The following is a 27,834-nucleotide window of genomic DNA, read 5'->3' on the forward strand; positions in this document are numbered from 1 at the left end:
TGCTCTTACAACATTCATGTGGGCATGTAAAAGCAAAATGAAACAACTTTAAACTCACTTTAAATTGTTGGGTGAAAATAGTGTGAAGAGTTTAGCATTAGCGTAGAGACACTGGGCAAAGGCATTCAACTACGAAACAACACAACTGACCACACTCAGTCACTATAACACTAGCCAATAGCCAGGCAGATAGACATGGCTGCTAAGCAACCCTCCCTCACTGTGTGAATGTCCAGTGGACAAGCACTTAAAGTCTGTGAGGACAAGGAGAGTGTAATGAATGAGCAGAGGAAAGAGGAAAACCCCCACTACTACTACTGCTATGACTACAACTACTGCTACTATTAGCACTAATAATCCTGCTACTAGTACAGTTCTTCTTTTATTCCAGTAATCTACTACTACTCCTATTCAACTTTGTAGTTAAATCTAACACAAAAATTCAATAGTAGTAGTGCTGCTGCCTCTACTGGGACAACTGCTCACACACTATATACCACTACTTACAATAAAATACTAATATTTCTATACTAATATTACAATACAACAAATACAATAATGAAAATAAAAAGAAATGAAAAATAACATTAATTTGACAGAAAATATTATATTTATTTGGATAGATATTCAGTAAAAGTTTGAAATTAGTCTCTAACTGTCTTTACATCAGTTCAGTCTTTAACTGTAGTGGCATCGGCAGTGAACCGAAGCCAATATTCATCGATGTCACAAAACTTTCTTACTTTGAAAACTTATCAGAGTTGGTGGTTATTGACCCAAATACTTATTGAGAAATGAGCTCAATGCAATACTGTAATGTCAGCATGCTAACATAATGACAATGAAAACATAATGTTTAGCAAGTGTAATGTTGACCAAGTTCACCATCTTAGTTAGCTTGGCTAATTGGCCTACTTAGCTAGTTAAGCATCTTAGCATGATATTTAAAAATGACACAAATAATAGCTGAGGCTGATGTCATTAGTTTTGTAGGTATTTGGTCATAACTCAAAATATTGGAATAAATAAAATGATCATGTTGCCAGATAAAAAGTTGAGGGATCAACAAATTTATCACATTTCATTCTTAGGGTGACATTAATGTTTAAACAAAATTTCATGGCAATCCATCCAATTGTTATTGAGATATTTCACAAAGAACCGCAACTTTGAAATTCATGGTGGCTAAACAGGAGAAGTCAGTGGATCATCAAAGTCTCTGTAAGATTTTGTACCAATCCATGTAGCGGATGTTGAGATGTTTCACAGGATAAGTGAAAGCTTTGACCTGGTGGTGGCACTATAGAGGAAAAATCACCAAAGTCATTAGGATTCATCCTCTGGGTACCATGAATGTCAAAATCTCATGACAATACATCTAGTAGGTGTTGAGATATAGCATGGACCAAAGTGCTGCTAGCATGGCTAAAGATACCTTATCAAGCATTTACAACAGTCATTACAACTAAGAGTGAACAATAAATGTACATGCAAATATAATCAAATATTAATGAACAAATGCACTGAATAATTAAAACCGAAGAGTAAGGAGCTCCACCAGTGTTTTCAGCCTTGGGTATTGACCGTATTGATTGTGCTGTAAAGATAATAAAGTAAATATGAATCCTTAACTGCACATGTAAGCAGACAAGTGAAGTTAGCATGGGGGGACAGTACCATACATTCTCTTTACTTTTTTGAATCTGGTGGCACCAGTTTAGACAAAGTCAATAGTACATCATAATGAGGTGATCAGGTGACAGTCGCCATCGAGGGATAAAAACGTGCATCAGTTTCCTTGTGATTAAAATAGAAATGAATTTGTATAAAACATGGCAACAAACCACAGAGGCCTCTGGTTGTTTTAAGCCCTGACACTCTGCTGAGTTCAGCATGCATGAGGACACTAATGGCACTGTGTTTAACTCGGTGTACAACCTTGGTTTGAGATGGAGGTTACATCCATTATCTGCTACCTTTAGGCTAATTTAACTCCCATAGCCTGATCTCCTCCCTCCCACTCATTCTTTTCCAGAGTTATCAGCTACTATCCTTCCCAACTGACACCTTTTTTTTACTTTCCTATGCCTGTTATGTTTCCCTTTAGGTATATTTTAATCATTAAAAATGACTAATAACATTATTTGAAAGCGGTATGGGATTAGTGTTAGAATACAGAAACAATTTGCCAATATGAGGTGAGATCGTTCATGTAGTTTCCAATGAGATTGATTTGTTATAAATTTTATACCAGTACCTTGTATAAGAAACTTTTTTTCCAGATTAGCATTGGCAGAAAAGCAAAATTTTCTTGCTTCATCTTACACTAAAAAAAGAAAAAAAAATGTTTTGATTTAGTTGGAGATTAAATGGTTTAGCATGATGGCTATTTTTTGCTGTGTACTTAGTGTGTGATAGTCCCATGAGCCTCCTGGGCAAATTGCACCGTCAACAAGGCACAGCAGGAGGGGGCGGGGCCACGCTGAATAAGGAAGCAGGGCTGTGATTGGTCAGCGGGAGGACAGAGGGGAATGAAGCCAGGGAGCTGAGAGAGTGATTGAATGGGACAGGGGGGGAGTGCGTTGGGAGAGAGAGACAGAGAGATAGCAGCAGATGGACTAGAGCCTGCAACACATTTACAAGGGATAGACTGTATGTGTGACAGTGTGTGTGTATGCGTGCATAACAGGGACGCTGCATGTAGGATAATGGTTGTGAATGACTGAGGGTGTAACAGCGAGCGTCTTTCATGTCCTCTGGAATTTAGTGCGGTGAGCAGTAATCCTCTTGAGGAAAAGAGGGACACAGAAGAGTGAGCACTTTTACTCTTCACACTTCTGCTGCTTTCACAGGGCAGGTGCAAGTCCTCCAAGCTACTGTAGTGAGCCTGTTATCATGATAGGAGTATCTCGATAAATGCTACAAACTGTAGCAGGACATTTTGTTCATCTGGTTGCAGTGTTTGACCCAAGAAGAGACTTGTGTGTTTATAACAGATAGAGCAGTCAGGGCATTTCAGAGGGCATCATTGGGAGCACGGAAGGGGGATTCTCTATGGTGAAGATGAGTCTGGACCCCGTACAGGTGATGAGTGGCCAGGTCAAGGAGCTCAAAGTTTCCCCGTCTTCCAACGGGGACAGCAGAGGATCATGGGAAGTAAAAGAAGAGTTTGATCAAGACCACCTGGGCCTCACCGCCAAGCCAAAATCAGTAAGTCTGACCAACCGTTCATAACTTTTTATGTCATGTTGACATCTGCATCCATCTGTCAGCGTGTCTGTGTTTGTTAGATCTGGATTTTTGAATTTCCAGATTATCAGCAAAGCAAAGGCTTCTGAAATAATGTTAAGGGCATCACTGGATACTTAAACTGTGGACGACAACTTTCCTCCCATCATTCCTCTGTCCACTTCTCTCCTCATCTGCCCTGTTGCCACTCTTGCCAGTTTATTACTTAGAGTCGGATGTTTACATCGCTCACGTCACACACAGCTTCAAAGCATAGCTCGTAAATGGGACGCTGGTCAGGCAAGATGAGACACAGTGCATCTGCTTCTGAGGCCACAGAGTTTGATGACAAACTCCTGTGGCACCCTTCATTCAATCTATGCACATGCATTTTATTAACAGATGCACAAGACCAAAAAATATGACAATGGCATTCATGATTTTGGAGGTTGGGGTAACAATTTAACTTACATAATATTGTCTAGATAACATTTTTGTAGTTCTCTCTCATCTTTCTCACTGGACTCAGGCATGATTTTGTCAAATTACTGTAAGTATGTTCACTGTATATGACAATAAAGGATAAGACACTATGTGTGACATAGTCTGTATTCCAATATTTGTGTATGAGACTAAGCTCCTAGTTAATTTATACAACAATTTAAATGATAAATCAAAAAGACTTGGTAAATATAAATGTAAATGACTAACTGTAAATGAATAACTGCCGCAGTGTTGTATAGAACCAGATGATGTGACAAGGCAGTAATTAGAGCTTCCATTATGTTACTTTTCTTTTTGAGTGAACTGAAAGTACCAGTATTACCAGTAGTAGTGGATATTTTGACAATAGACACAGCAGATTTCATGCTCAATAAAAGTGAATGCTACTTGGCGTAACCAACGTCAACCAGTAGGTCTATAGTTCTGTGCCCAAAACAACTTTGCATCTCCAAAATGTTCAGAGAAGTGAAACTCCAGTTTGCAAAAGTTTAACATGAATGTGAGCAGGCATTTAAAAGAGAACTAGACACACTCACTGGCAGGGTTTAGTGCTGTTTATAGCGTTGCAGGACATGAACATACTGCACAGGACACAGCAGCATTTTCAGAGAATCAGGGGACAGATTCCTGACCCAGAATGAATGACTTTGAAATGGAGAGCTTCAGCACAAAATGAAAATATATGGAGTATTTGAGTGGCACAGAAACAAGAAACAAAGAAGAAGAGAGAGGGAGGTACAAACAGAAAACACAACAACAAAGAGAAACACTGCCAAGGAAAGGGAAAGTACACAGGAGCTAAAAGTAGCTAAAAGCCGCATAATCTCTGCTGGTTGAGGATTAGTTCGGCCACAGAGGTGTATTTTCAGACTGTAAGCATCCATTACTATGTAGCAGAAGTGATACTACTCCACTATCAATCCACGTATTACTGCATTGCATTACAAAACTATGAATCTGGCTTAATGGATACACCCCTGCCTTCACTTGACCGACTGTTGCATGCTCACATGTTCAATCTATAATATTTAGATTTTGAAGACACATAACAGCATTAGTGCACATGTGATTATTCATCATGAGTAATGGACCGCACAGATTATAAAGCTTTCATCTAAACGAATATCTCTTTACATTAGATGGTAGTATTGTAATTGAGTAGAGTTATGTTACGGCAATGATGTCAAGGAGAATAAGAACTACAACCCATCAGGGAATAATTTTTTCAGAAAAAAGTAGAATTATTACAAAAATGTTTGCGTGCTTGTTATTAACAAATAATAAATATCACTGTATAAAATGTGTCTTTTCATTAAAAGGGAATAATGCATTTTTTACATTCATACTATACCTTTTCATGGATGACATCTCCCTTATGCGTACCTGGTTACCCAAATGAATGAATAGAAAAGAGTACATAATGGATACGGCTCAAAGGTGTGACTTTTTTGTGTAATGGGACCTTTTACTCAACAATGTGAGCCTCATTAATAAAAACGAAATGAGGAACTTATTCAATACTTGTTTCATATAATGTCAGTAATATAATTTTAATTCCAATTAAATGGCGGGGCTAGTGTAATTAAGTAGCATTCATATTAGATTAAAGCCACTTCTCATCTACTTCAATCTGCGGTCAAAGACCAAGAGAGGAAAATGACTTAGGGGCTGTTTGAAATAGAGTTTTGGATAATGTATATAAATATTAAGTCTTGAGAGAGAGAGAGAGTTTGATTAAAAAATAAAAAGAATGATTGGAGCGGGAAAAATAGAAGTGTGTGGTATGGTTATCTGCTCTAACATAAACTGTAAAAGTTAACATGTCAGGCTAACTAGCTTCCTTCAGTACCTAGAGCAGTAAGAAACAATGTTGTAACCCAACGTTACTTCTTGTTCTTGATTAGCAAATCCACTGTGTTGTACTTCTCTACTGTGTGGAAGCTGGTCCTGGATACTATGATTTAGCGGCTCTCTTTTTTCTTGGATGTGGGGAAGTTTACACTCTAGCAACTCCAGCTTAAGTTGCTATTTGAGATAGCTTATCTTTTGCCAAACTAAACAATTAGTCTTCATCCCAACCATTCTAACCCCTGTCTTGATTATCCAAGTATGTAAGCTAATGTTAAGCCGGCAGCCAAACAGGGTTGTGTTAGAATGAAAGAGAGAGAGTGTGATGTTAAATGTTTACGTATCATACTTACTGGGACTTACTAGCTCTACAAGATCAAAACTGTTTATTTACATGTCTTATATATGGATTAATGTTAGCTTGATTAGCTAGCTAGTCTCAACTGAAAAAAATAGCAACAGTTGTCATTACAGCAAAGGGAAAGTTGAAACAGTTGTTTTCATTCTTCAAATAAAACTTGAGCTGTACTGTACAAAATTTGCACATCCACTTCACTGTAATTTAGCCTTAATTCTGTTACTGCTGTCATTAATTAATTAATGATTAATTACATTATTAACACTGTCAATCCTTCATGGAATGACGAGGAAGGGTTAACTGATTTTGGGTCTTTGAATGTTTATACCAATAAATTTGGGCTTTATAAATGCCTCTCTCAGAAACACAATGATGGAAGTATGTCTGAAACAACATTTAGACTCAGAGACACTAATAATAAGTAATCATGTAGACATATAGCACTTATCAAATATTGTATACACTGAACATTTAATCAAACAACATCATATCAGAGGTCTATGTCACTCTCTTGCTCATATGTGATTTTTAACAAAAGGCCAACATTGGCCTGATTTCAGACAAACCAGTATATTAGCATTGCTGTAACTGGGTGTCTGTGCAGTCACACTCTTGTGCTACCGTATCTGCCAAGGCCATGCATCATCACTGGCCTTTTACGTATCTATAAATATCAGCCCCCCACTGCTGCTCACCCCCAACCCAGTCACTTTCTGCTCACACTCACACCTCTTTATTTTTCCCACTGCTCCCCCTCTATTCTTTCTGCATCTGTTGTCTGGAAATCCCTTCCACCTCTCCTATTTTCATTCTCAGACGGGTGGAAGGGATGTCTCACAGCTTCAATATGTAAATAACAGATGACTCTTGGATCTGGGTTATGCGCAGACACCAGCACTGCTGACCTGGCAGAGCTCTAAAAGGATTAATATATAGTGTTTGGAAGAGGGGGGTGGGGGGAGTTTCAGCAACATTTTTGTGCTTTACAGGGCAACAATGGGTGCTGTATTTCCTACAGGACAAGTACAATTTAAATTAAAAGCAAATTAATGTTTAGGTTTCATTCCCAGCAGGTTTAATTATATTCATTTGCCTTTTCCACAGTACACTAATCAATAGGTAGGGGGTGATTACAAATAGTGTGGGGTCCTGTGCTGAGCAACCTTGTGACCAAGGCATTCCCAGTGGATAGGAGGCCTACTGAGAGGGCAAGCTGTTAACACTACCAGTATCAGATCACTGCAAAGAACTGGACTCCTGCATTTGGATTACTTCCAGGCTGTGTGACATTTTGTTCATAGAGTAAACTGACTCTAATGGATAAGCTGCACCAAAGGTCTCGTACATCTTTGAGCAGCATTTGAAAGAGCACCATGTTTTCCACTGTTAACTACAGAGTACATTAAACGTAGTTTGACCTACTGTGTGTATACAACTGTGTCTTCATAGAGCTTAAGGAATGTATGGAAACTTTATGTATGGGCCAGGCATTGCAAACATATCTTAACAGGTTACTTATAGTCTTTAAGGGCATTTTCAAACCTGCAATGTTAAATCTGGCTGAAACAGACTCTGGTTTGCTTTCCCCCTTGTTACAATTCATTTGGGCAGATCTGAACACAGTAATCGTATTTGGGTGTGGATCAGAACAACCTCATCAGCACTTATCTTGTGGTCGGAGCATAATTCAACCTCGATCTGACCCAACTACAAGGTGTACTTTACAAGTTTGAGCTAAATAGATCCTGTAACAAGGTGTGCTTTGCATACTGAGATGTGAATAAGTGAAATCATCAGTTGCTAGCAGCTAGCTGGAGAATAAATCATGGTCCGACCTGAACTAGCACAACAAAATATGTTGCTTTGATTGATATTTGGGCAATTTGACCTGCTTCTTCTGGTGTTTATGTTCTCACCCCTGCACCAGAAATATCTGACCAATGAGCAGACTGAATGTTCTCATGTAGCTTTTAGCATTTTGCATTTTGATTCGCTTGAAGTTTTTCTGTGTGAAAACAATCCAAACCAGGGGAAAGCACACAGTTTACCAACTCATCCGGTGATTTGGACCAGAGTAAACAAACTATAGGTTTGAAAACACCCTAACAATAGTTGAAACCAGATTGCTTCCTTTTACCATCTCTATCATCTGTACTAGATTTCTTTCTGATGAATAAAAACAAAATGTCATTCTGCTAAGGTGACAGGAAGACGAGCCCGGAAGGTGGAGGGAGGCGTGTTCTTCGTAAGTATGTCCCTTCATCATGTGAGGTCAAAGGTTGTGTCCATGGCTACGGCCATCACCTCTGCCCTTTCACCTTCTTTTAACCTCCCCCGTGATGGCTGTTGATGTGCCTGCATGATCCTGGACACACCCACTCTACTAATCAACCACCTGACTCAATGCATTGTGCTGTTATGTTGATTCATATTGGATTGGATTTCTGTGCCTGAACTGAGCTGATGAACCTCAGTATGCGGTGTTCCAATCACTAAACAGTTAAACTGAGCTGCCCTTTGATATGTTAACTCATGCTTCTGATTTTTGAGTTTTAATGTCACTTGACAGATTACATGGCCTCAGAGGCCCAACTCAAAAATTAAAGTTGAACGAAAGTTTTAATTCTCCTTGCTTTTGTGTGAGGAAAAACTATAATGACATTGCCTCATAGCCCTTTATAGCCTATGAATGTTGATGTCTTCTCCCTGTTTGCCAACAAGCCCACATAGCATTGGCTATATACATCTGTTCTTAGAATAGAATAGAATGCCTTTATTGTTATTGCACATTGTCATAGAACGAAAAACAGTTTAACATTCCACACATGCACACATACACATACATACATATGTGCACCTCCCCATACAGACAAATAATAACAATTTAGAGATCACATCAAAAAAGTAATAAAAATAAAAAAAATATATTAATAAAAATAATACTACTGTAAATTGTACCAAATGCTATTGCACCTTATAAAAATATTATTGCATGTTTTATACAAATATTTACAGATGTTATTGCACATTTCCTCAATTGTATGGAGTTGTTAGTTCTTTGGTTTGGAGTGTTACAATGATGTTGGGGGGGTTGGTGGTAGGGGGAAAGTGTTTTGTGGAGTTCAGTTCAGTGATGGCTCTGGTGTAAAAGCTGTTTTTGAGCCTGGAAATGGGGGTCTTCATGGCTGATAATAGGGGTGAGTTGCATCCCTCAGAATTCCGCTGGCTCTGCAGAGGCAGTGTAATCGGAAGGTGTCTTCCAGTGAGGGCAGGGGGATTCCAATTATTTTCTGGGCTGTGTTTATGACTCTGGAGAGCTCCCCTGTCCACTGCTGAACAGTTGGCATACCATACTGTAATACAGTAGGTCAGTATACTCTCTATAGAGCAGTGGTAGAAGGACACGAGCAGCTTCACAGACAGGTTGCTTTTCCTAAGTGTCATTAGAAAGTAGAGCTGCTGTTGACCTTTTTTGCCAAAGTAGAGGAGGTCGATTGTCCATGTGAGGTCCTCTGTGATGTAGGTTCCTTGAAGATGGAAACCCTCTTCACAGAAGTCCTCACAGTGTCTCCTAAAGTCTATGATGAGTTCTCTTGTTTTTGATGTTCAGTGATAGATTGCTTTCTGTACACCATCCTGTCAGTTTGCAGACTTCATCTCAGTAGGCTCTCTTGTCCCTGATTGAGATCAGTCCCACCACTGTTGTGTTACCTGCAAATTTGATGATAGTGTTTGTGGGGCATGTGAGGATGCAGTCTCATGTATATGCACACAGCATGCAGCCTTGTGGTGTCGAGGGTCAGGCTTGGGGAGAGGTGGGGACTGAGTCTGACTGTCTGTTGGCAGTTGGATAGAAAGTCCTTGATCCACATGCACCAAGTGGGTAGCTCCGGTTCTGAAAAGTAAAGCTAATGCGGAAGTGACTTAAACCTGTATTCTCTCTAATGGCCAGCAGGGGGTGACTCCACTGGCTCCAAAAACAAGTTTGATTATATGGAAGTCTATGAGAAAATGATCCTACTTCTCACTTGATTTATTACCTTACTAAACAGTTTATGGTCTCAATTGCTTCTTAACATTCACAGTGCTGAGAATTTGCATCACCTCCTGTGTCTATATGGTAAGTACGTGATTGGTGGTAACTGGTGGGGGCGTAGCTACATTGTCTAACTCTTTTGTTTAAAATCAGGCAAAGAAATTTCTCTGCCAGCAAGGCAATGGTGATGTTCTGGATGCCCTGCCACATACTTGTTGGATCCTTGTTGGTGAAGTGGTCCTCAATCTTTTTCTTGAATGTGGCCTTGGCACATTTGATACCTTTCTTCGGGTTGGGTCTGGCAGTGCTCTACTGTTCTCTGTCACCAGATCTTAAGGCTGCGTTCCGGTCCTTCAAAAGGATCTAGACCTCCTTTGTCAACCATGGTTTCCTGTTTGTTGATGGTAACATTTTCAGCACAGGTCCTGATGTAGAAGACTACTGTTGAGGTATATCCCTCTACATCTTGATCAGAGAACAGGTCTTAGTAGGTGCATTGGAACAGTCCTGCAGTTGTAGAGATGCTCTAAGGTCAAGTTTTAACAGTTCTGGTGGTGGCATAATAGTACTGTAAGGTTGGGGATAGTGATAGGTGATCAGATCGTTGAAGATGTGAGAGGGGTGAGGCTCTGTATCCTTTGGTGATGTTTGAGTAGATAGTCCACCCTAGTTGCACATTTACCATTTTGGTCTAAATTTTCGAAGCACAGATTGGCGTGATTAAAATCTCCAGCAACAATGATGACCCCTTCAGGTTACTCATTCTGTTTGCTGTTAGCCAAGTGCTAGGTTAGCATTAGCATCTCGTGGGACATACACGGCTGTAACAATAACAACAGAGAACTCCCACGGCAGATGGAAGGGTCTGCAGTTTAATGTCAGAAACTCCAGCCAGGGCCTTCTAGCCCGATAGCTGCATCTGGGAATCCTAGATTTAGCCAAGTTTCATTAATAATCATCACGCAGTTATCCCGAGTGGATGTCTGCAATGATAAACCTAGTCTCAGCTCATCCATTTTGTTGGAAAGCGACCTGGCATTGGTGATGAAGAGGCTGGATAGTGATGATCTGTGAGGAGCCCTCCTTAGCCTTAATGGACCGGCAACCTCGCTTCTGTCTCTGTTCTCTCCACCATGCTACCTCCGCTGGTATCTCATGGGAGTGCCGGAAGGCACTCGTGGTGAAAATGAGGAATTCAGGAAAAAAAGGAGTAAAACCACAACAAAACACAGTTACATTTCAGGCAGCACTGAGCCACTACACTTGTGCGCACTGCCATCTTGGATTAATTAATTAATTATATTATTAACACTATAATTATATAATTGACACTGAATATAAAGTGTTATTAAGTTTATTTCACTCTAGGGTAAAAAGCCAGGCTAACTAGCTTACATTCAGAAAGGTGAAGCTAGCACTGATTCCCACTAGACTTTTTGTTCATAATCATATTTGTCATTTCAACATCTGCTGAGTCACAGCAGCAACATTACCCTGGGTTTCGAATCACAGGGTGATTCGAATGAAACAATGTAACGTACAGGGTAACAAACTAATGTACAGAGTGCTCAAATCACAGATGGGACTAGCAACCGCTAACATCAGCCCTCCAGCTATTGCTGCAGAAATATAAATTAAACTAAAATTTCTTCTTTTTGTAAGTTGTCAAAACAAACTATCCTGACCATTGATGATCGGATGGTTAGTTACAAAAAGTTCAACAATTTGCCCTTTTTTCAGAATATGTATTAATCTTGTAATGGTGAATGTCATATATGTTAGTTTAATTGTGTCATAACAAATTGCAACCTTCACACCTTGAGGAGCTTTCCCTCTGGTGACAAAATAAAACCAGTCCACATCAGTGTGCGGTACAAACACCACCTTTACCCACGCCTGTATTTGTGTACATTGCCATACTGCATGTAGGTAAAGCCTGCAGGTGGGTCAAGTATGTTGTGCATTCTTCAGGACTTTTTGTATCACATATATCACATACTGTGTCTCATATGTACTGAGAAAAAGATCACATGTTGTATGGCATGTATCCATGTATCTATATGTGTGAAATTGTACTTCAACTCAATAGAGATTTAAAAAAGAGATCTCTGAGTTCTAGAGAAAATCGTTGAGGTTGGATTATATTTTGAATTATTCTTTCAAATTCTCCTTTTAATCTGACTTTGTTGTGGGCAAGGATTAATCCTGACTAGGTGATGTGTGTTTATGTGTGTTTTTGGTAACAGGTAAGTAGGTGACATGTCAGCAGGAAGCGATGTTGTGATGGAACAAAACTAAGCCAAATAGAGAGACAATCGCTCAGTGCTCCTGTCAGCCTGTGGCCTATTTACCAACCCATATCCACTGGGGCTTGGATACAAACATGCATGTGTCCTAATACACAGACTCTTGCCCCCACTGCAAACACACATGAATATAGACTTATATTGACTCGAAAGCATGCATTATTTATTATTATTTTATGCCTTTGCCCTTTTATATCACAAAGATGTTTATTTTTCCAGTAAAGTTGCCTACATTTCCTCTTTGCACTAATATTGTACTAACAGTGATAATGATGATTATTATCTCTACAGTTCAATTTATTAGATTATCATTAGATCTGTTTTATCATCATATTATTACAGACACCATGAATGGAATAGAGTTTCTTTTGAACATATGCTACATATGCAGCACATTCACACACGTACTGTAGGCAAGTTTGTGAGAACAAGCACATTATTGTACTTTAAATTAGTTAGCCTCTTCTGCCCCATCACCCCCTCCTCCCTCCCCCCATATCCCACCACCCAGGCATCATCTGAGCTGCCCACTGTGGGCACTAATGCTGGCTGCCCCAGTCGGAATGCTGCCCTCCCCCTTCAAACACCGGCACCCGACTGTAAACAGACACATTAGGCAACATGAGCCCAACATGAGGCCACACAGTGCCATCCAGTACTAACCATTTGACCCCATAGTGGAAGAGTCTTGAATAAAAATCACACTCAAACAAACATGCACACACACACACACACACACACACACACACACACACACACACACACACACTGAGCTCTAAAATCATCAGTCTGTCGTCAGGGCTCTGACATTCCTTCTCCATGTCCCCTTGATAAGTCACAGTCCACTGTGCACCACTTGACACACGTGGGGTTGACAAAATAGTGGAATCATATTTCATTAATATGCAATAGTTGCAAAGTAACAGCTTGTGCTTGGCTATGACCAAAACCAAAACCATGTCATAAAGTATTGTAAAAATGGTTTTCTAGATGAAGGTGTACTACATAACTGCCAGAAGTACTTGCAAACTTTTGTAAATTGTACTCAGGTAGTTGTAGTTGCAGCTGTACTCTATTATATTCTTCCTCCCTCTATGAGTGAAGCATTGGGAATGCATGGTCATGTGGCTGAACATACGTAGTCTATTTATCTTATGATTAGACATGACACCATTCTACTAATAACAGATCCCCATTTATACTGTATGTTGCAACTGCAAGATAATGTGATGACATCACAGCAGAAAGTAGGCATGAAATGTTTTAAATGTTTTTGCATGTAGCATGAATTGTGATGTGAGAAGACTGTAAATATCCCTTTACTGCATCCAAATAAAGTTTTAACGATGTTGCCTGTGAAGTCTCTTGTAAAAGATGTTACAGCAGCACTTGTATACAGTAGTTACAAGGAAACGTTCTAACAGGTGTAAATCTGGCACCACAGTGTCATCATTCTCTCCTTTCACCTCTTTTCCTTGTATTCATCCTGAGTGGCTCATCACTGTTCATTTCTTCACTTATACTCCCCTCTTTTCTTTTCATGTCTTTTATATCATTCTCTGTTGTCCTTCCCTCCCTGTCCGCAGCCTAAGCCAGAAAACGCAGTGACCATTGCTGTTTCTTCTCGGGTCCTGTTTCGAACTGAGCGGGAGCAGAGGGTATTCGAGCAGCAAGGCGTGGAGGAGTATCTGAGATACCAAATCGAACATGAGAACGAACCCTTTGCCCCTGGACCCGCATTCGCCTTTGTCAAGGTCAAAGTCACCCCATAGTGCACGCAAACACAGACTTACAGACAGAGCAAATCCAGTGCAGCACTTGTAGACTTGCATGGTACATGTTTTTACCTAACCCTTTTTATCCTGACAGGCTCTGGAGGCGGTCAACACTCGCCTGCGGGAGCTGTATCCACAAAGTGAAGAACTGTTCGACATTGTTTTGGTGACATACAACCATGCACACGTAGGGATCCGGCTCATCAACACCATCAACCATCACAGTAAGTCTCATCAAGATCTAATTAAAAAGTAGATGAGCTTCAGTTGCTCCCAGTAGAGAAAATGCAGGCTTTGGTTGGGAGTATTGGGAAATACTTGTTAAATCATACTTTAGAACTTCCAACTATGGCACCCCTTATATAAAATAACAAACAAAACAATGTAGTATACAGCAATAGTGACTTTAAATACCTTCTCCTATGGGCCATATCAATGGGACAGTCCATTGATAGGTTAACAAGACTCTAAAGACAAGAGTCTACAGCAATCAAGTGGTATTTTATTGAAAGATAATCCATCCAATGGTTGCCAAGATATTTCACCTAAAACAACAAATGTCAACCACATTGTGGCACTAAAGGAAAGGTCAAGGAATCATTAAAGTTATTAGGATGTATCCTCCAGGAACTGTGAATGTCTCTACAGACTTTCATGGACATTCATATTGTACTTGTTCAGATATGGTCTGTCAGTGGGACCAAAGTGGTGGAATGGAAAACGGAAAACAAACTTGTGACAGCAAGCTCATTTCCAGTGAATCCAGCTTTTTCTTAATGGACCAGTTCTTCATCGCTGTTTTGTATTGTGAGCTCAGCATTTCCCATGGTCAATTAATGAGGTGTTATGTAATGTGTCCACATGTAGCTTTAAGGAAAAAAATAGTAGAATAAATAACTTTTTAAGACGCAAGAGTTGATGGGATGAGATAATCCCGGTCGGTCAGGACACTGAAGCTGATGCAAGCTCAGCTGAGACACAAACAACAAAGTGTATGAACAGCTGACTGATAGTATCCCTTCCCAGGAAAATCTGCGACCCTGTGATGACATTTTCATCACAGACCACTTCCTGCTCAGTGCTTCAAACGTTTGTCAAATTCTCAGAGCTTCAAGATTCAAGAGTTCAAGATTACGTCCTGTGGGATGCAAGAATAATCCAAGAAGTCCGAAACAAAAACAAGCCTGAGCGGAGCCACCAAAGCAACACACAGCATGTACATGTTAGATCTCTCTGGTGGCGCTCTGCATGAGGGGCCCAATGCATTCAAACAGTCCCCTGAACTCTGACCTTTCCTACAGAGTTTATCTGATGTCACAGAGATAAGAATTTGTTGAACATCATACCTGTAGGTCGCCATGGGTAACACAGTTTTAACAAATGATTAAGTCACAAACATTTATTTGTTCCTGAGCATGTAACATTTGAAACTGAATATGGACACCTCATGAAACATTTAAACACTTATTTATGCCTTATCATCTGCTTACACTGCAGCTATTTTGAACAGCTGCAGGATGAAGTATAAAGTTTCACTCCTTGCATTTGGATGACTGGGGACAACTATACAGTTAACACATAGCTGTGAGTGACAAGCATAGGTGCCCATCAGCAATTTCATGCAACTACTTTGCCTGACAGGACTCAAGGGCATCGTAGGACCCAAGGGCCAAGTTGACTGGCAGATCCTTGTGATCTATATGCAGCAAATTGAGATTTCATATGATGACATTATCATTCTTTATGGAAATGAGAACTGAAGCCATTACAGGACCTCATATATGCATGCAACATGCATAACATATCCTGCATGGACATACACCTTGCCGATATGAGAGTAAAATGTTCAACTGCACAATGAAGCCGCTCATTCTTTGATGTGAAAACAGCATCCTTGCAGTCCCGCTGATTTCCTGCTTTCCTATTACCATGTTTCAGATCTTCTGAACAAGCAAATACATCATACAGAGATAGATTATAAAATAATATTTATGCAAGGGGGCAAAAAAAAAAAGACATCAATGGTGAGGACATGTTCCCTCCAGTGACTCCCACTCCTCGGCACCGGTCTTAAAGGCAGGGAAAGCTTGGGAAGTTTGAAATGTTGAGTTACAGCATAGTGCCGGTCGAACTCACCAGGGCCCGACTACAAAGCTAAATAAACCAGTTAGGAAATGTGTTGAGGACAGTTGGTTCTTTGAATGGTGGAGAGATCACTCAGGGGGCTTAAAGCAACACTGCCCCCCTGTTTCATTTAGTTTCTGTCTCCATCTGCCTTCGGCCTGTTTATGAGTATTGTTTCCATGTGTTTCACTGTCTTCTACTTTAAAACTGCACTACACAGCTACAAGCAAGAGTCAACAGTATGAATTGTTTGACTTCTTGATGGGGCACTAACTCATGCTACTTTGGATAAATCTGAGGGCTCATAAGTTGATTAATGGGACAGGAACACCAATATTATTCTACTTTTCAAATTCAGATTTGTACAGATTTTCTCAAATCTTTGCTTTTTCCTTGTAAAATATTAGGTTGTTTAACTTCTTCAGACCACTAACAGTTATTCAAATGAAACAGTCTGAGAGGTTTGGTTGAACTGCTTACAACTCATAGACATACTCAACATATGACAAGGGGTCGCAAGTGGATGTTGTGTCATTCTAATAGTTCATCAGCTGAAAAGGTTGGGAACCACTCCACATGATCACAGTTATTTTCGTGTGCGTGTGTGGTGAGACTCGCACTCACTGTTCATTGTGTTCATGTTCTCAGAATACTTTCTGACTTGTGTGTGTTTGATGAAGTTTGAGTTTTTGATGATGGCACTCTTTTGTTTTGTCTGTTCCTCCATGGTGACTGTGTTACTCCAAATGATTTGTTAACGGCCGGGGTTTTCTTGCATTTAATTACAGGAAACGTTTGGGAAATACACTTATTTGCTTTCTTGCAAAGAGTCACTCTCATGTCTGTCTGGTAAATATAAGGCTCCCGCTGCAGCCAGTTAGCTTGGATTGGCACAAAGACTGTAAACAGCAAGCCTCTGTCTTACTGTGTGTTCAGACAGAAAGTAAAGAGAATTTTTACCTTGTGTCATTCACACAAATGTGACTGCTGGACTCTTTGTGTTTATTCAAATCAAACAGCCAATGAACCAACTCTGCATTAGCTACAAGCTAGCTACTGTTGGACAAACTGACTTTTTCTGTGGAAATGTTTCTGTGTGTTTGTGTTCAGCTCAGCCTCTGACTGAACTCAGAAACTCCAGATCTTTCTGGTATTTCCCTCCAGTCTCAGATTTTTTCCTCTTGCCTCACTATGTTTATGTGGCAGATTGATAAAGCTCCAGGATATGCGCAATTTTTTGCTCAAGTTGAAACACCAACTCATGACTCTAACTGTGTCTTTCCATTGACTGTGTATGCAGTCACACCACCTCTAATATTCACTTCACATTCTGTCTGAACATAGTTAATGTAACAATATCCACCTACCAGCACTTTAAAGCTCACTAATTAACATGTATCTATTTTGTTTTATCCAAAACTATTCCTTTATGCTGTTAAGTGGCCAAAACAACAATTAATCATAGGCTAAAGCACTTCTGTGTAGTATCTGCAGAAAAAATGGCAGACTTTTGTGTTGATAAAAATTTCAAAAATGATTTTAGACTTTAAATATGAGTTATTATGAGTTATTCAGAATTTCATTTGGACAGGTGGTGTGAATCTTCAGGGTCTTCTTGTGTGGGAAGAAAACACATTTGTATAATGTCTTCAGTGGCTCTGGTGGAGCTTTGTAAGAAGAAAATAACTATGGTGGTGTCATAGTGATGTCATCAGGGTTACCTCAACTTGGGTGTGGACACAAGAAATTTATAACAGAAAGTTTGCGTTACAAATTGGAAGTGCACAGTTGAGAAGATGCTTACCAGGGAGGGAGGGTCTGATGAAAAGATGCTGTTTTTTTATCGCTTATGAGTCACCAAACTGTATAAAAGTAAGAAATTGCTGCAGTGCCACTTTAATGTTGATGTCGCCTGAGACAAGATAAGTTTGTTTTGCCTGGTGCAGCTTTAAATAAATGCCATAACATTGAAGTCTCTCCCCACATTATTACTCTCCCACACTAACCTTCACTTTTACTATATCTCCATCTATCTTGGGTGTCATCCGCCCGTTCTCATTGTACTATAACCTTCAATTCAAACTCATTTTATCACATCTCCTTCCAACATTCGTCTATTACATTACTCGTGTGCCCTTTCTAACGCTCCCTCGCCTCCTCTTTTCTCTCTTCCCTCATAATATCAGCTATTTTACCTGAAGGAACAGATATGATCCACAGCTCTGTAATCATGGATCTAATTACCTTATATCAGCCTCCTTTCGTTCTCCATTTAGCATCTCTCCTCTGCTCTTCGGATCAGGCCAGAGCCTCCCTCAGCCAAAATGCAAACAGAAACTTTCCCACCAGTCTTAATTCATTCTCTGTCTCATCCTCCCTACTTCCCCTGGCCTCCTGTGTCTCCCTTCTATAATCCCCTCTTTGGAACCCTCTCCATCTTTTAAGCATTTGTAAGTTTATCCTCTCACCCCGTGCCTACCCCCATGTCCCCTCCACTTCACCTCCCATGACTCCCCACATTTCTAATCATAAGCCCCATGACAGATTCAAAGCCACAGCACCACCGTGAGCATGAAAAATGTATGCTCATAACATTACTGCAATGGATCTGTAACGCGGCTAAAGTGCTGTATGTTGATGTTCAACACTGAAACTAAATCTTTTGTTACTGTTTGCTCCCTTTGTCCCCAGACTTGTTCATCGAGAGGTTTTGTATGACAGGGGGAAGCAGTCCTATCGGCTACCTGAAGGCCTGGCTCACTGACCTCTACCTGTCTGCTGACGCCGAAAAGGTCAGGGAGGCGCTGTCTGAAGGTGCGCAAATACACACACACACACACACACACACACACACACTAGGGTAAAGAGTAGTTTTGGATATCTTTTGCCACAGAATGAAGGATGTATAGTATGGAACAAGAAAGCCACATCATCAGACAGTATAAATGCAAAAACACAAACACAGAATCATGATGTTTTTTTATCATATATAAGATACAACATTTATATGGAACACAAGATACATGTCATTCATCTCGTCATTCAGCTCGTATTTATCAGACTTCTAAGAATTACACTTGAGAATACCTGAAAGAGCCAATTTAGAAGTAAAAACGTTCTTTGCTAAAAGTGAAGAAAATGTTGACATATTTATGAATCAACTTACTGCTTACAGCAAAGTGTTGGAGGAATCTCTAAGATGATCATATGATTGATCACATACTGTATATGATACCAATCAGACACAGGCAGTATGTTAGCAGAGATCACTGGGAGGTGCTCGATTAATGAGGCTATGCAAATACATGGCTCAGTCGAGCTCAGATGTCTTATTAGTTTTATTTAATTTCCACATAATGAACACATAAGTGGGATCAATCATGCAGTGTTACAGTTACATTTAGGTTACAGTAAAAGACAGACAGGAGCCAAGAGGGTAGATAATTCATGATTTACATTTTGAGTGGTTTATGTCTGGTAACATTTTTAAGGAAGAAATGTATGAAGGGATATGTTATTTAGTATTTAAGTTGGCAATATATGATATTATTTTTATCAGTGTCATTAAGAAGAATAAATCCAACATGACATGAATTTAATCTTCTTAATGTCTGTTGATTATTGTCAGTCACAAAACTAGCCTAGATGTGCATTACTGCAAACAACACTGTGACACAGTACATCTCTGAATACAAATTCACTGCAGAAGAAGTGAGCATGTTTATTTTATCTTTAATATCATGCAATTAACACACAGACACAACCATAAATAAACAACTATATATTTACAACATATATAGTAATGATATATGAATAGAGGTGAAATAATAAGAAGTTAAATTAAATGGAAACTATAGCAGGGAGGAAATTCTGCTTCTACATCTGAACATATAATAAGGGGAATTTAGTATCACAATGACAAGTGCAGACAATGAAGAAGCTTCTATCTAAAGAAAGATCTATTGTACAGTGATGCCAAAAATGTCTGAGAAGGTGTGTGTTTGCCTCTTTCTCTGTACTTCATCCATCTACAGTGAGACCCTGACAGGCTGCTTTTAACCAAACAAGAAACCTCTTTTTATTCTTATGTCAAGAGAATTTTGATAAATAGCTTTTATTATTAGGTTTGCAAATAAGAGCACCTCACTCTTACTCTTACTTTAATATGTCACTTTAGTCAAAAATGAATTTCTTAACAGTTTGATACATACATGGGTTTCTGGATATCTGTGGTGGTGCAGGTGTGTGTTTGACACAAACCTAAATATAACCATTATATTAAACATACAGTGTTTTACATGCTTTGGTCCATTTACTACACATACACTTGACATTACTGCTGGCCAGTTTTAAATGTCTTTTCTACCTCCCAGGCACACATGGATTTTGACTCCTTTTATCATAGCAAAAAAATCTATCTGCAGAGACTCGAAACATAGTGCGTATTTGGTTTTTATTGTTGTCATTGTACTTGAGTGCAGCTGTGCAGAATGATTTCATGGGATGTGAGTTCTAATAAATGGAATTAAACTTGCAAAAACTTAGTTCTGCCTTTAAAGTTCAATTTAAATGAAAAATTAATGAAGCTACTGAAATTCTTACACGCTTACACACACATACAGAGAATGCTGAGTTGCGAGAATATGTTCTGATTTTTTTTCTGTGCCGTTTGCATAATGAGTAGCAATGACTGACATCTTCTCCAGTGCTGTAGTGACATTACCATAAATCAGCATATTGATTATTTCCTCTCTTTGTATTTCCTTCATGGATTCCTGCGTGTCATAGCATATCAAGACTTACACTGAAGGGATTACCGGCAGGCAGCAACCGCGTGGCTCTGAATAAATATCAGTATTTGAAAATACACACCAGTCTCTGCCAAATAAATATAAATTGGTACAGTAATATGCTGTGCTGACAAGGAGCTGAAAACGGAACATATTGATGTGAAATTTGTGGGACCCCGAGGTGATAACCCCCTCTGAAGGTTTAAATTTGTTCAGCGCAGCACATGTCATGCTGTGTTATCATTGCTGTCAAAGGGGGAGAACACATACGAAAATAGAGCAGACCAATCCGAGACAGAGAGGGGTGAACCTAAACTCATCCAGAGCCATATGTATGAAAACATGATGGAAGGTAAAACTAGTTTCAAACTGCTTTTAAGACAAGATTTGAATTAACTTACTTGATGCAGAATGTTTGAGATTCCCTCAATCTTCATTTTCAAGTGATCAGAAGCAGAAAACAATACCGTGACTGTCTCGCCATCTCTGTGGGTAGAGGTCTGAGGGAAAATTAACTGCAATGCTGACTGATCGCAGCCACATACCTCTCAACGTGACCCCTGGGACAGTCCTCATGTGACTTACAGGCTTAATGTCACTAATGCAGTGACGCTATTGGAAGCCCACACACACCAACAAGCCCACTCCCACATACACACACGCACACACACACACACACGCAACACAAGTGTCCTTGACATTTTACTTGAAGGGTTTTAATTAGCCATTTATAGCCATTTGTTAATACTTCTTGTAAGCGGAGACAAGTGTCTTGTCTGAGAGTGTTTTTATTAGCACTACAGCTGTAACATTTTTGATCAAAACCTTCTTGATTGGTTATTTTTGTGTTTCTTCAAGATGAAAGCAAATTAAGTGGTAAACTGGTAAAAAAAAAAAAAAAAAAAAGAAAAAAGAGAAAGTAATATCTTTGTATTCTTGATTCTGCAAATAAAATGAATGAAGTCAAGTCAAATGAAGTGAATGAAGCTGAGTCAAATGAAGTGAAGTAAAGTGAAGTGAAATAAAGTAAAGAAGAGTCAAAGATGAATAAAGTAAAGTCAAATGAAGTCAAGTGAAAGTGAAATGAATGAAGTTAAGCGACGTAAAGTAAAATAGTGAGTGAAGTACAGTAAAATTAAGTGAAATGAAGTGAAGTGAAGTCAAATGAAATAAAACGAAGTGAAGAGAAGTGAAGCACAATTAAATGAGGTTTCCTTTGGAGTTCTTGGGGTTGTGCAACCACATACTGTCTTTAACTGCCTTAGACTCATGCATTAATGAACCAATTATTATTGGTTTCTCTGTCTGTGTTTGTGTTCAGGCATTGCAGCAGCCACGATGTTCATGCCAGAGAAGATGACAGAGGTATCAGAGTCCCAGCTGAGGGTGGCGTTTGATGGTGATGCTGTTCTCTTCTCTGATGAGTCCGAGCGCATCTTCAAGGCCCATGGGCTGGACAAGTTCTTTGAACATGAGAGGGAACATGAGGACACACTACTGGATCATGTATGTAGTTTTCACAAAATCTGTACATTTTCACTTTAGCAACAAACCGTCGTCGTCCAGTGAAAACCATGTATCTCCAATTTTTGTGATTTTGACATTTTCAGATAAACTGAAGGAATTATTCGACTTATTCAGCTAAATAAGACATTTAAAACTCATCGGACCATCTGAAAAATGTATTGTACATCAGTGCTGTTTTTCTTGACATATTGGAGATACGTGGTTTTCAAAGGAAAGCACAGAAATGTGTGGTTGGATGTCTCATATCCTCTTAATATCTCATATTTTAATACCCAAGGCTAAAGGATGGAATCAGTGCATTTCAGTGCATCACAGAATGGGTAAGGTTTGGTTTTTGTGTCATTTGTAAATAAACAGAAAAAAGCCTGCCTATAACAGAAACTGAGGCAACAAAATTTACCCTGATATCCTTTTGTAACATTACGCTGCCATTTCCATCATTTCCATGCAGCCCTAATCACCTGTAAATTATTATGCAGATGTTCTCGATATTAAATGCATTTGATTAAGTGATTATTCTATGAATAAATTATGCAAAATGATGTGATTAATGGTTTCAAAAGGCACTAGGATTCAGACTATCAATTGGTGCATTATTTCAGACAGCCGACAATTTATAAAAATTAGCGGTAAGCTGTGCAGGCTTCTAACTGTGCTACATTAAAGTAAAATGGTGCTACTTCAATAATGTGTGTTTCTGCATACACATTAAGATGTGGCATGACAAGGCAACAACAACTGATAATTCAAGGCATAATATACACAAGACAAAACAATGAAGCCCATGAAAACACAGTCTCACCTTTTCTGCCTCCCCGTTCTATCACAATCTCTCCTCTTCCTGTCTTGCAGGGTCCCCTGAAGGGCTTCCTGGAGGCACTTGGGAAGCTCCAGAAAAAGTTCTACGCTAAAGGCCAGCGCCTGAATTGTCCAATCCGGACCTACTTGGTTACAGCTCGTAGCGCAGCCAGCTCCGGGATTCGGGCACTGAAGACACTTAGGGCCTGGGGTTTAGAGATCGACGAGGCCTTGTTCCTAGCAGGGGCAGCAAAGGGCCCCATGCTTGAGAAGATAAGACCTCACATCTACTTTGACGATCAGATGTTTCATGTGGAGGGAGCGGCAGAGATGGGTACCATTGCTGCCCATGTGCCCTACGGCATTGCACAGAAACATAACCCCAAACAGAGTACTAGTGTGGGGAAGTAGACAGAAGGACTTCAGATGCTAATGGCACAGACATCCAGAAAGAAACACAGCAGGAGAAGAGGGATGGAGAAACATCTTGGAGAGGAACAAGTTGTGAAAAGAGGGGTTTCAGGAAGCGAGGAAAGATGAACTTGTACTGTAAAGTATGTGGAAATGCATCATTTCCATATTGTAGCAATTCTATTATAAGTTTGTTTTATCACAATGTAAACTGTCTCAGCTTAATGCTATCATGTTAGGAGTTAGATACAGGTCTGGGTAGAGGTCAAGTAGAGGTCTGGAACCCAAGATGACCTGGATGCCACAATCTACTGAATACTAAAGTGTTTTTATCAAATTTCGCTTTGTATGGGACTTTAAAGGTGCTTGGTTTCCATGGTGACCTGACTCTATAACTCTCACCACTACTCATGTTGATTAAGAAGACACCTCTTTAGCGAATGCTTGAGGATACCGAATGAATGGTCTCACTGATTTCTGTTTTAAGTAAAGCACAGAGACTACACTGTATGTCGTCAATAAATGAGCCATAAGCACAATGTAGAGACATAATAAGGTAAAAGTTATAGTGATGTATTGTAGAGAGTTATAATTGAAATTATGTGTCAATCAGTTTGACTTCACAGGAATGTAAAACTGTTTGTTTGCTAGTATACTAAATGTATTTCATATTACTGAAGATAACAACATAATATTATTTTATTATTCTGTTAGTCCAAAACAAATAATAGAAAGCTATAAGTTTCAGTTTGTGCCTTAGTTTCAATGAATACACTGTTTTAGCCATGATAGCAGTGTGGTTGCCCCAACTCTCCAGAGTGAAATATTTTGGCAATTATTGGATAAATTACCATAAAATTCAATACAGAGAATGAAACCTAATGCATTTCTGTGCTCCCTCACTTTTCATGTAGCTTCACATCTCTAAAGCTAAAGTTAATGGCCAAACCCCCCCTAGCCTCAGCTGTACACAATACCATTAATATGCTACATATTCTTCTATTAGCATGTTAAATGTATTTCATATTTATGAAGATAGCATCTTATTTTACTCTTATGTCAGTCCAAAACAAATATAGACAGCCAAACATTTCAGTGGGTGCCTTTAGTTTCAATGAATACACTATTTATGGCCATGCTGCTAGCATGGCCGTAAATAGTGTATTCATTGAAACTATCTCAATATGTTGATAATTTGGAATTTGGTGTCCATTACTTTTCATGTACCACCAGGAACAGGTCAAAATTGTACAAAACTTAGGTTCAACACTTAGGTTCATGGCAGTGAAGGTGGAATTGGCATGAAAGCTAAGTCTCACATGTTGGTCTGAGATTACGTAAAATGGCTGTTTGATGTACAGTAAAAAAACATGGCTGTGCCTCAATGAGGTCAAATGTTAGGCTACATGTTTTGCCGCATTAGTGGTATGAATATAAAAACTGTCATGTTTTAGCTCTTTTTTTAGCTATTTTTAATCCATCCAACAATTAAGCTTTCTAAATGATTATAGTCTCACAGGGCTGCTAGCTAGCATGGCTAGTCTTGTTTGTAAGTCAACCTGCTGGCTAAAGGTGTTGTGGCTCCTGAAGTGAAGTCACATAAACTGATGTGCAATAAGCAGCTATCTTGATTTTACTGCCATCTCCTGTACATCAAGGCTAGTACAAATGCTAGGTGGCACTGATTGATATTTTAAAATGTTACCAATTTAACTGTCTGGCAATCAGTACCTAATTGGCACTGAATACCTTATTTAAGTTATGAATTATGTTTGATTGAAAAACCTGAATTCGTCTTTCACTGACAAAAAGGCCGCAGTGGCCTTTTGAAAATGCCAATCCACTTCACATCACTTTGTCTCCACCGGCAAGTCTTCAGATATCTTCCACCTATATTTAGCGATGGTTCATTACAGCTCACCAGCCTTCTGAGGGCCTCAAAGATGACAAGCAATCCCCCAATAATTTCACAGAACACATAATTAAACAGATGTTTCTTTTGGCAGACATTAGCCCTAAAATGATGGTTGAGTTATAAGACAAAAAAGTTTAAACAGGATGAGCTAATCTGCAAGGTGCCATTCAGGGAAGGTTGGACTATTTTAATTTCATCAGTTCATGATGACTTTATTGATCTTTGATTTTAATGGCTTTGCAAAGAAAATGTACACGAACAATAAATAAAGATGTAAATTATCATACTTGTCTTAGTCATTAAATACATTACTGCAGTGAAACCAGCCATAGACTAACATACAGTGAGAAGAAGACCTGCAAAACCACCACATATTGTAACTCTTACACAGTCAATGATGCACTCCTTCAGTCAACCATGGAGTGGCAGCACTGGAATGATAAATGATCTTCTGCAGCATGTGGTCTTCATTCATCACATTTTGTTTTTATTTGGGATGAAAAAAATATCACTTGACACTGATTTAAAAACTCAGAGTAAATTAAACTTTGATGTTGCAAAGGTTTAGCTTAGCATCTTCTCTTCTCTCCTGCCCTCCTAATGTCTCTCTATTTCCTTCTTGTGTCACACATCTTCTCATCTTAATCCCCCTTTACTCTAATTTGTCACTCTTCAGAATGAGCAATATCATATTACTACCTACACTTCAGCCCTCCTCACCCCCTTCACATTTCTTTGATAAATGTGTTAATATTCCCAATCATTCCCAGCTGAATTGGATCTTCCCAGCAGAGTCTGTGTGATAAAAGCCAGAAAGCGCAAACATCCAGCACTGGTCTATCTGGCGCCATATTGCTAATAACACCACAGGGACGGCCCTGCTGGTAAATGCTGATGGATTGACATTCATGTAGATTTGCTAGCAACATAGAGAGCAAAGGCTAGATAGATAAGATATGGCCAGCTGGTGAACTCTACAAACCCTGTGCACATAATGGCACACATACGCAGGCTGCCAGCTGTATCCATAAACAGACAATAACTATCAGTATGAATGGAGAAGAGTGCAACACGATGGCTCTGTGCTTCACTATGCCAAAATGAGATGGTGCCTAGGGACAGAAATGACCACAATATCCCACCATCCTGCTTAATAGATAAATGCTTGAAGGTGTGAAGTGTGAAGTAGAGAAAAAATAAATTGTGGATCAAGTTGATTTTTGTTGTGATAGATTCTCATTTCAGGTGTTATAGCTGGGGATTTTCTTTGAAAATTAGGGTGGCAGAGATCATAGTTTGGTTGAGCACTCCTGTGATAGGAGGACAATGACACAAGTGCAAAGAAAAGAAATAGAACATGATGGGAAGGGGAGTTATTCTATAGATTAGTTATACATTCCACTGACTGCAATTGATGACCAAACGCGGGACATTACATAGCAGACCATAAGCTGTTTCACTGCCAGATGTGACCTACAGAGGAGAGTCTGAGCTGGGTGGTGGGGTGGTGAAGTGGGGGGGGGGGTTGCAGTCTGCCTTTATCGGCACCGGATAACAACACAATACACTGCAAGAAAGACAGCGAGAAAAAAACGATCAGGATAAAGAGAGAGACAGATGGAGAGATGAAAGCAGCACTTGCCCCAAAGACACAGATGTGAAGAGCGTTGTTTTCCTTCTGCTAGGTCACAAAGCAGAGTGGCACCCATGGAGGGAAAAGATGGGTGACTCACTCTGTCTTGGCAGAGATTGCTGGTCAGACTTACAGGGAGTCTGCAACCCTGCAGTGGGAGGCCAATCCACAAAATGTTTTCGATCTGTTCCAGCACACTTTTTATCTGCTACACTTTGTAGTCTTTTGACTTCTTAAAGTCGACACACTCTGCTCCTTGCAAAGAATTTAATTAGGAACTGAGCTTAGGACAGCTTTTAGAAAGGTCTCTTTGTACAGTGTCACTTTATCAAAATAAAAAGGAGGTCAGTGGAGTTAATAATCTGGCTCGTGGATGTTGAGCTAATTTGCTGAACTCTCTATCAGATTTGTAATGTGCAGTATCCTCTGTGAAATCAATACACAGCTGCTTCAAAACGTGCGACTGTGTGTGTAGAAGTATTTGGCCTCAGTAAGTGAGTATCTATGAATTCATCACAGGCAGTTTTACGGAGATTCTGCAGTTGCCTGGTTGAGAAGCAGCTGGGATTGGGAATATAACC

The 27,834-nt window shown here is 39.5% G+C and overlaps 1 protein-coding gene across 1 annotated transcript; it reads left to right on the forward strand.

Moving 5' to 3' along the window:
• Nucleotides 1-2,575: 2,575 nt before the first annotated feature.
• Nucleotides 2,576-25,904, forward strand: nt5c1aa (5'-nucleotidase, cytosolic IAa). The gene is made up of 7 exons (XM_044335968.1): nucleotides 2,576-3,210; nucleotides 8,139-8,183; nucleotides 13,867-14,034; nucleotides 14,150-14,279; nucleotides 18,871-18,993; nucleotides 22,291-22,475; nucleotides 23,349-25,904. The coding sequence occupies exons 1-7, from the start codon at nucleotides 3,055-3,057 to the stop codon at nucleotides 23,703-23,705; spliced, it is 1,164 nt and encodes a 387-aa protein (XP_044191903.1). The 5' UTR covers nucleotides 2,576-3,054; the 3' UTR covers nucleotides 23,706-25,904.
• Nucleotides 25,905-27,834: the final 1,930 nt, after the last annotated feature.

This window comes from Thunnus albacares, chromosome 19 (assembly GCF_914725855.1).
Source record: "Thunnus albacares chromosome 19, fThuAlb1.1, whole genome shotgun sequence".
Classification (NCBI taxonomy): Eukaryota; Metazoa; Chordata; class Actinopteri; order Scombriformes; family Scombridae; genus Thunnus; species Thunnus albacares.

Excerpts from the sequence above, each read along its gene's own strand:
- nt5c1aa (XM_044335968.1), top strand. The coding sequence starts at position 3,055 with ATGGTGAAGATGAGTCTGGACCCCGTACAGGTGATGAGTGGCCAGGTC. Across the intron at positions 3,211-8,138 it reads TCACCGCCAAGCCAAAATCA|GTGACAGGAAGACGAGCCCG; the intron begins GTAAGTCTGACC and ends CATTCTGCTAAG. Across the intron at positions 18,994-22,290 it reads CAGGGAGGCGCTGTCTGAAG|GCATTGCAGCAGCCACGATG; the intron begins GTGCGCAAATAC and ends GTTTGTGTTCAG.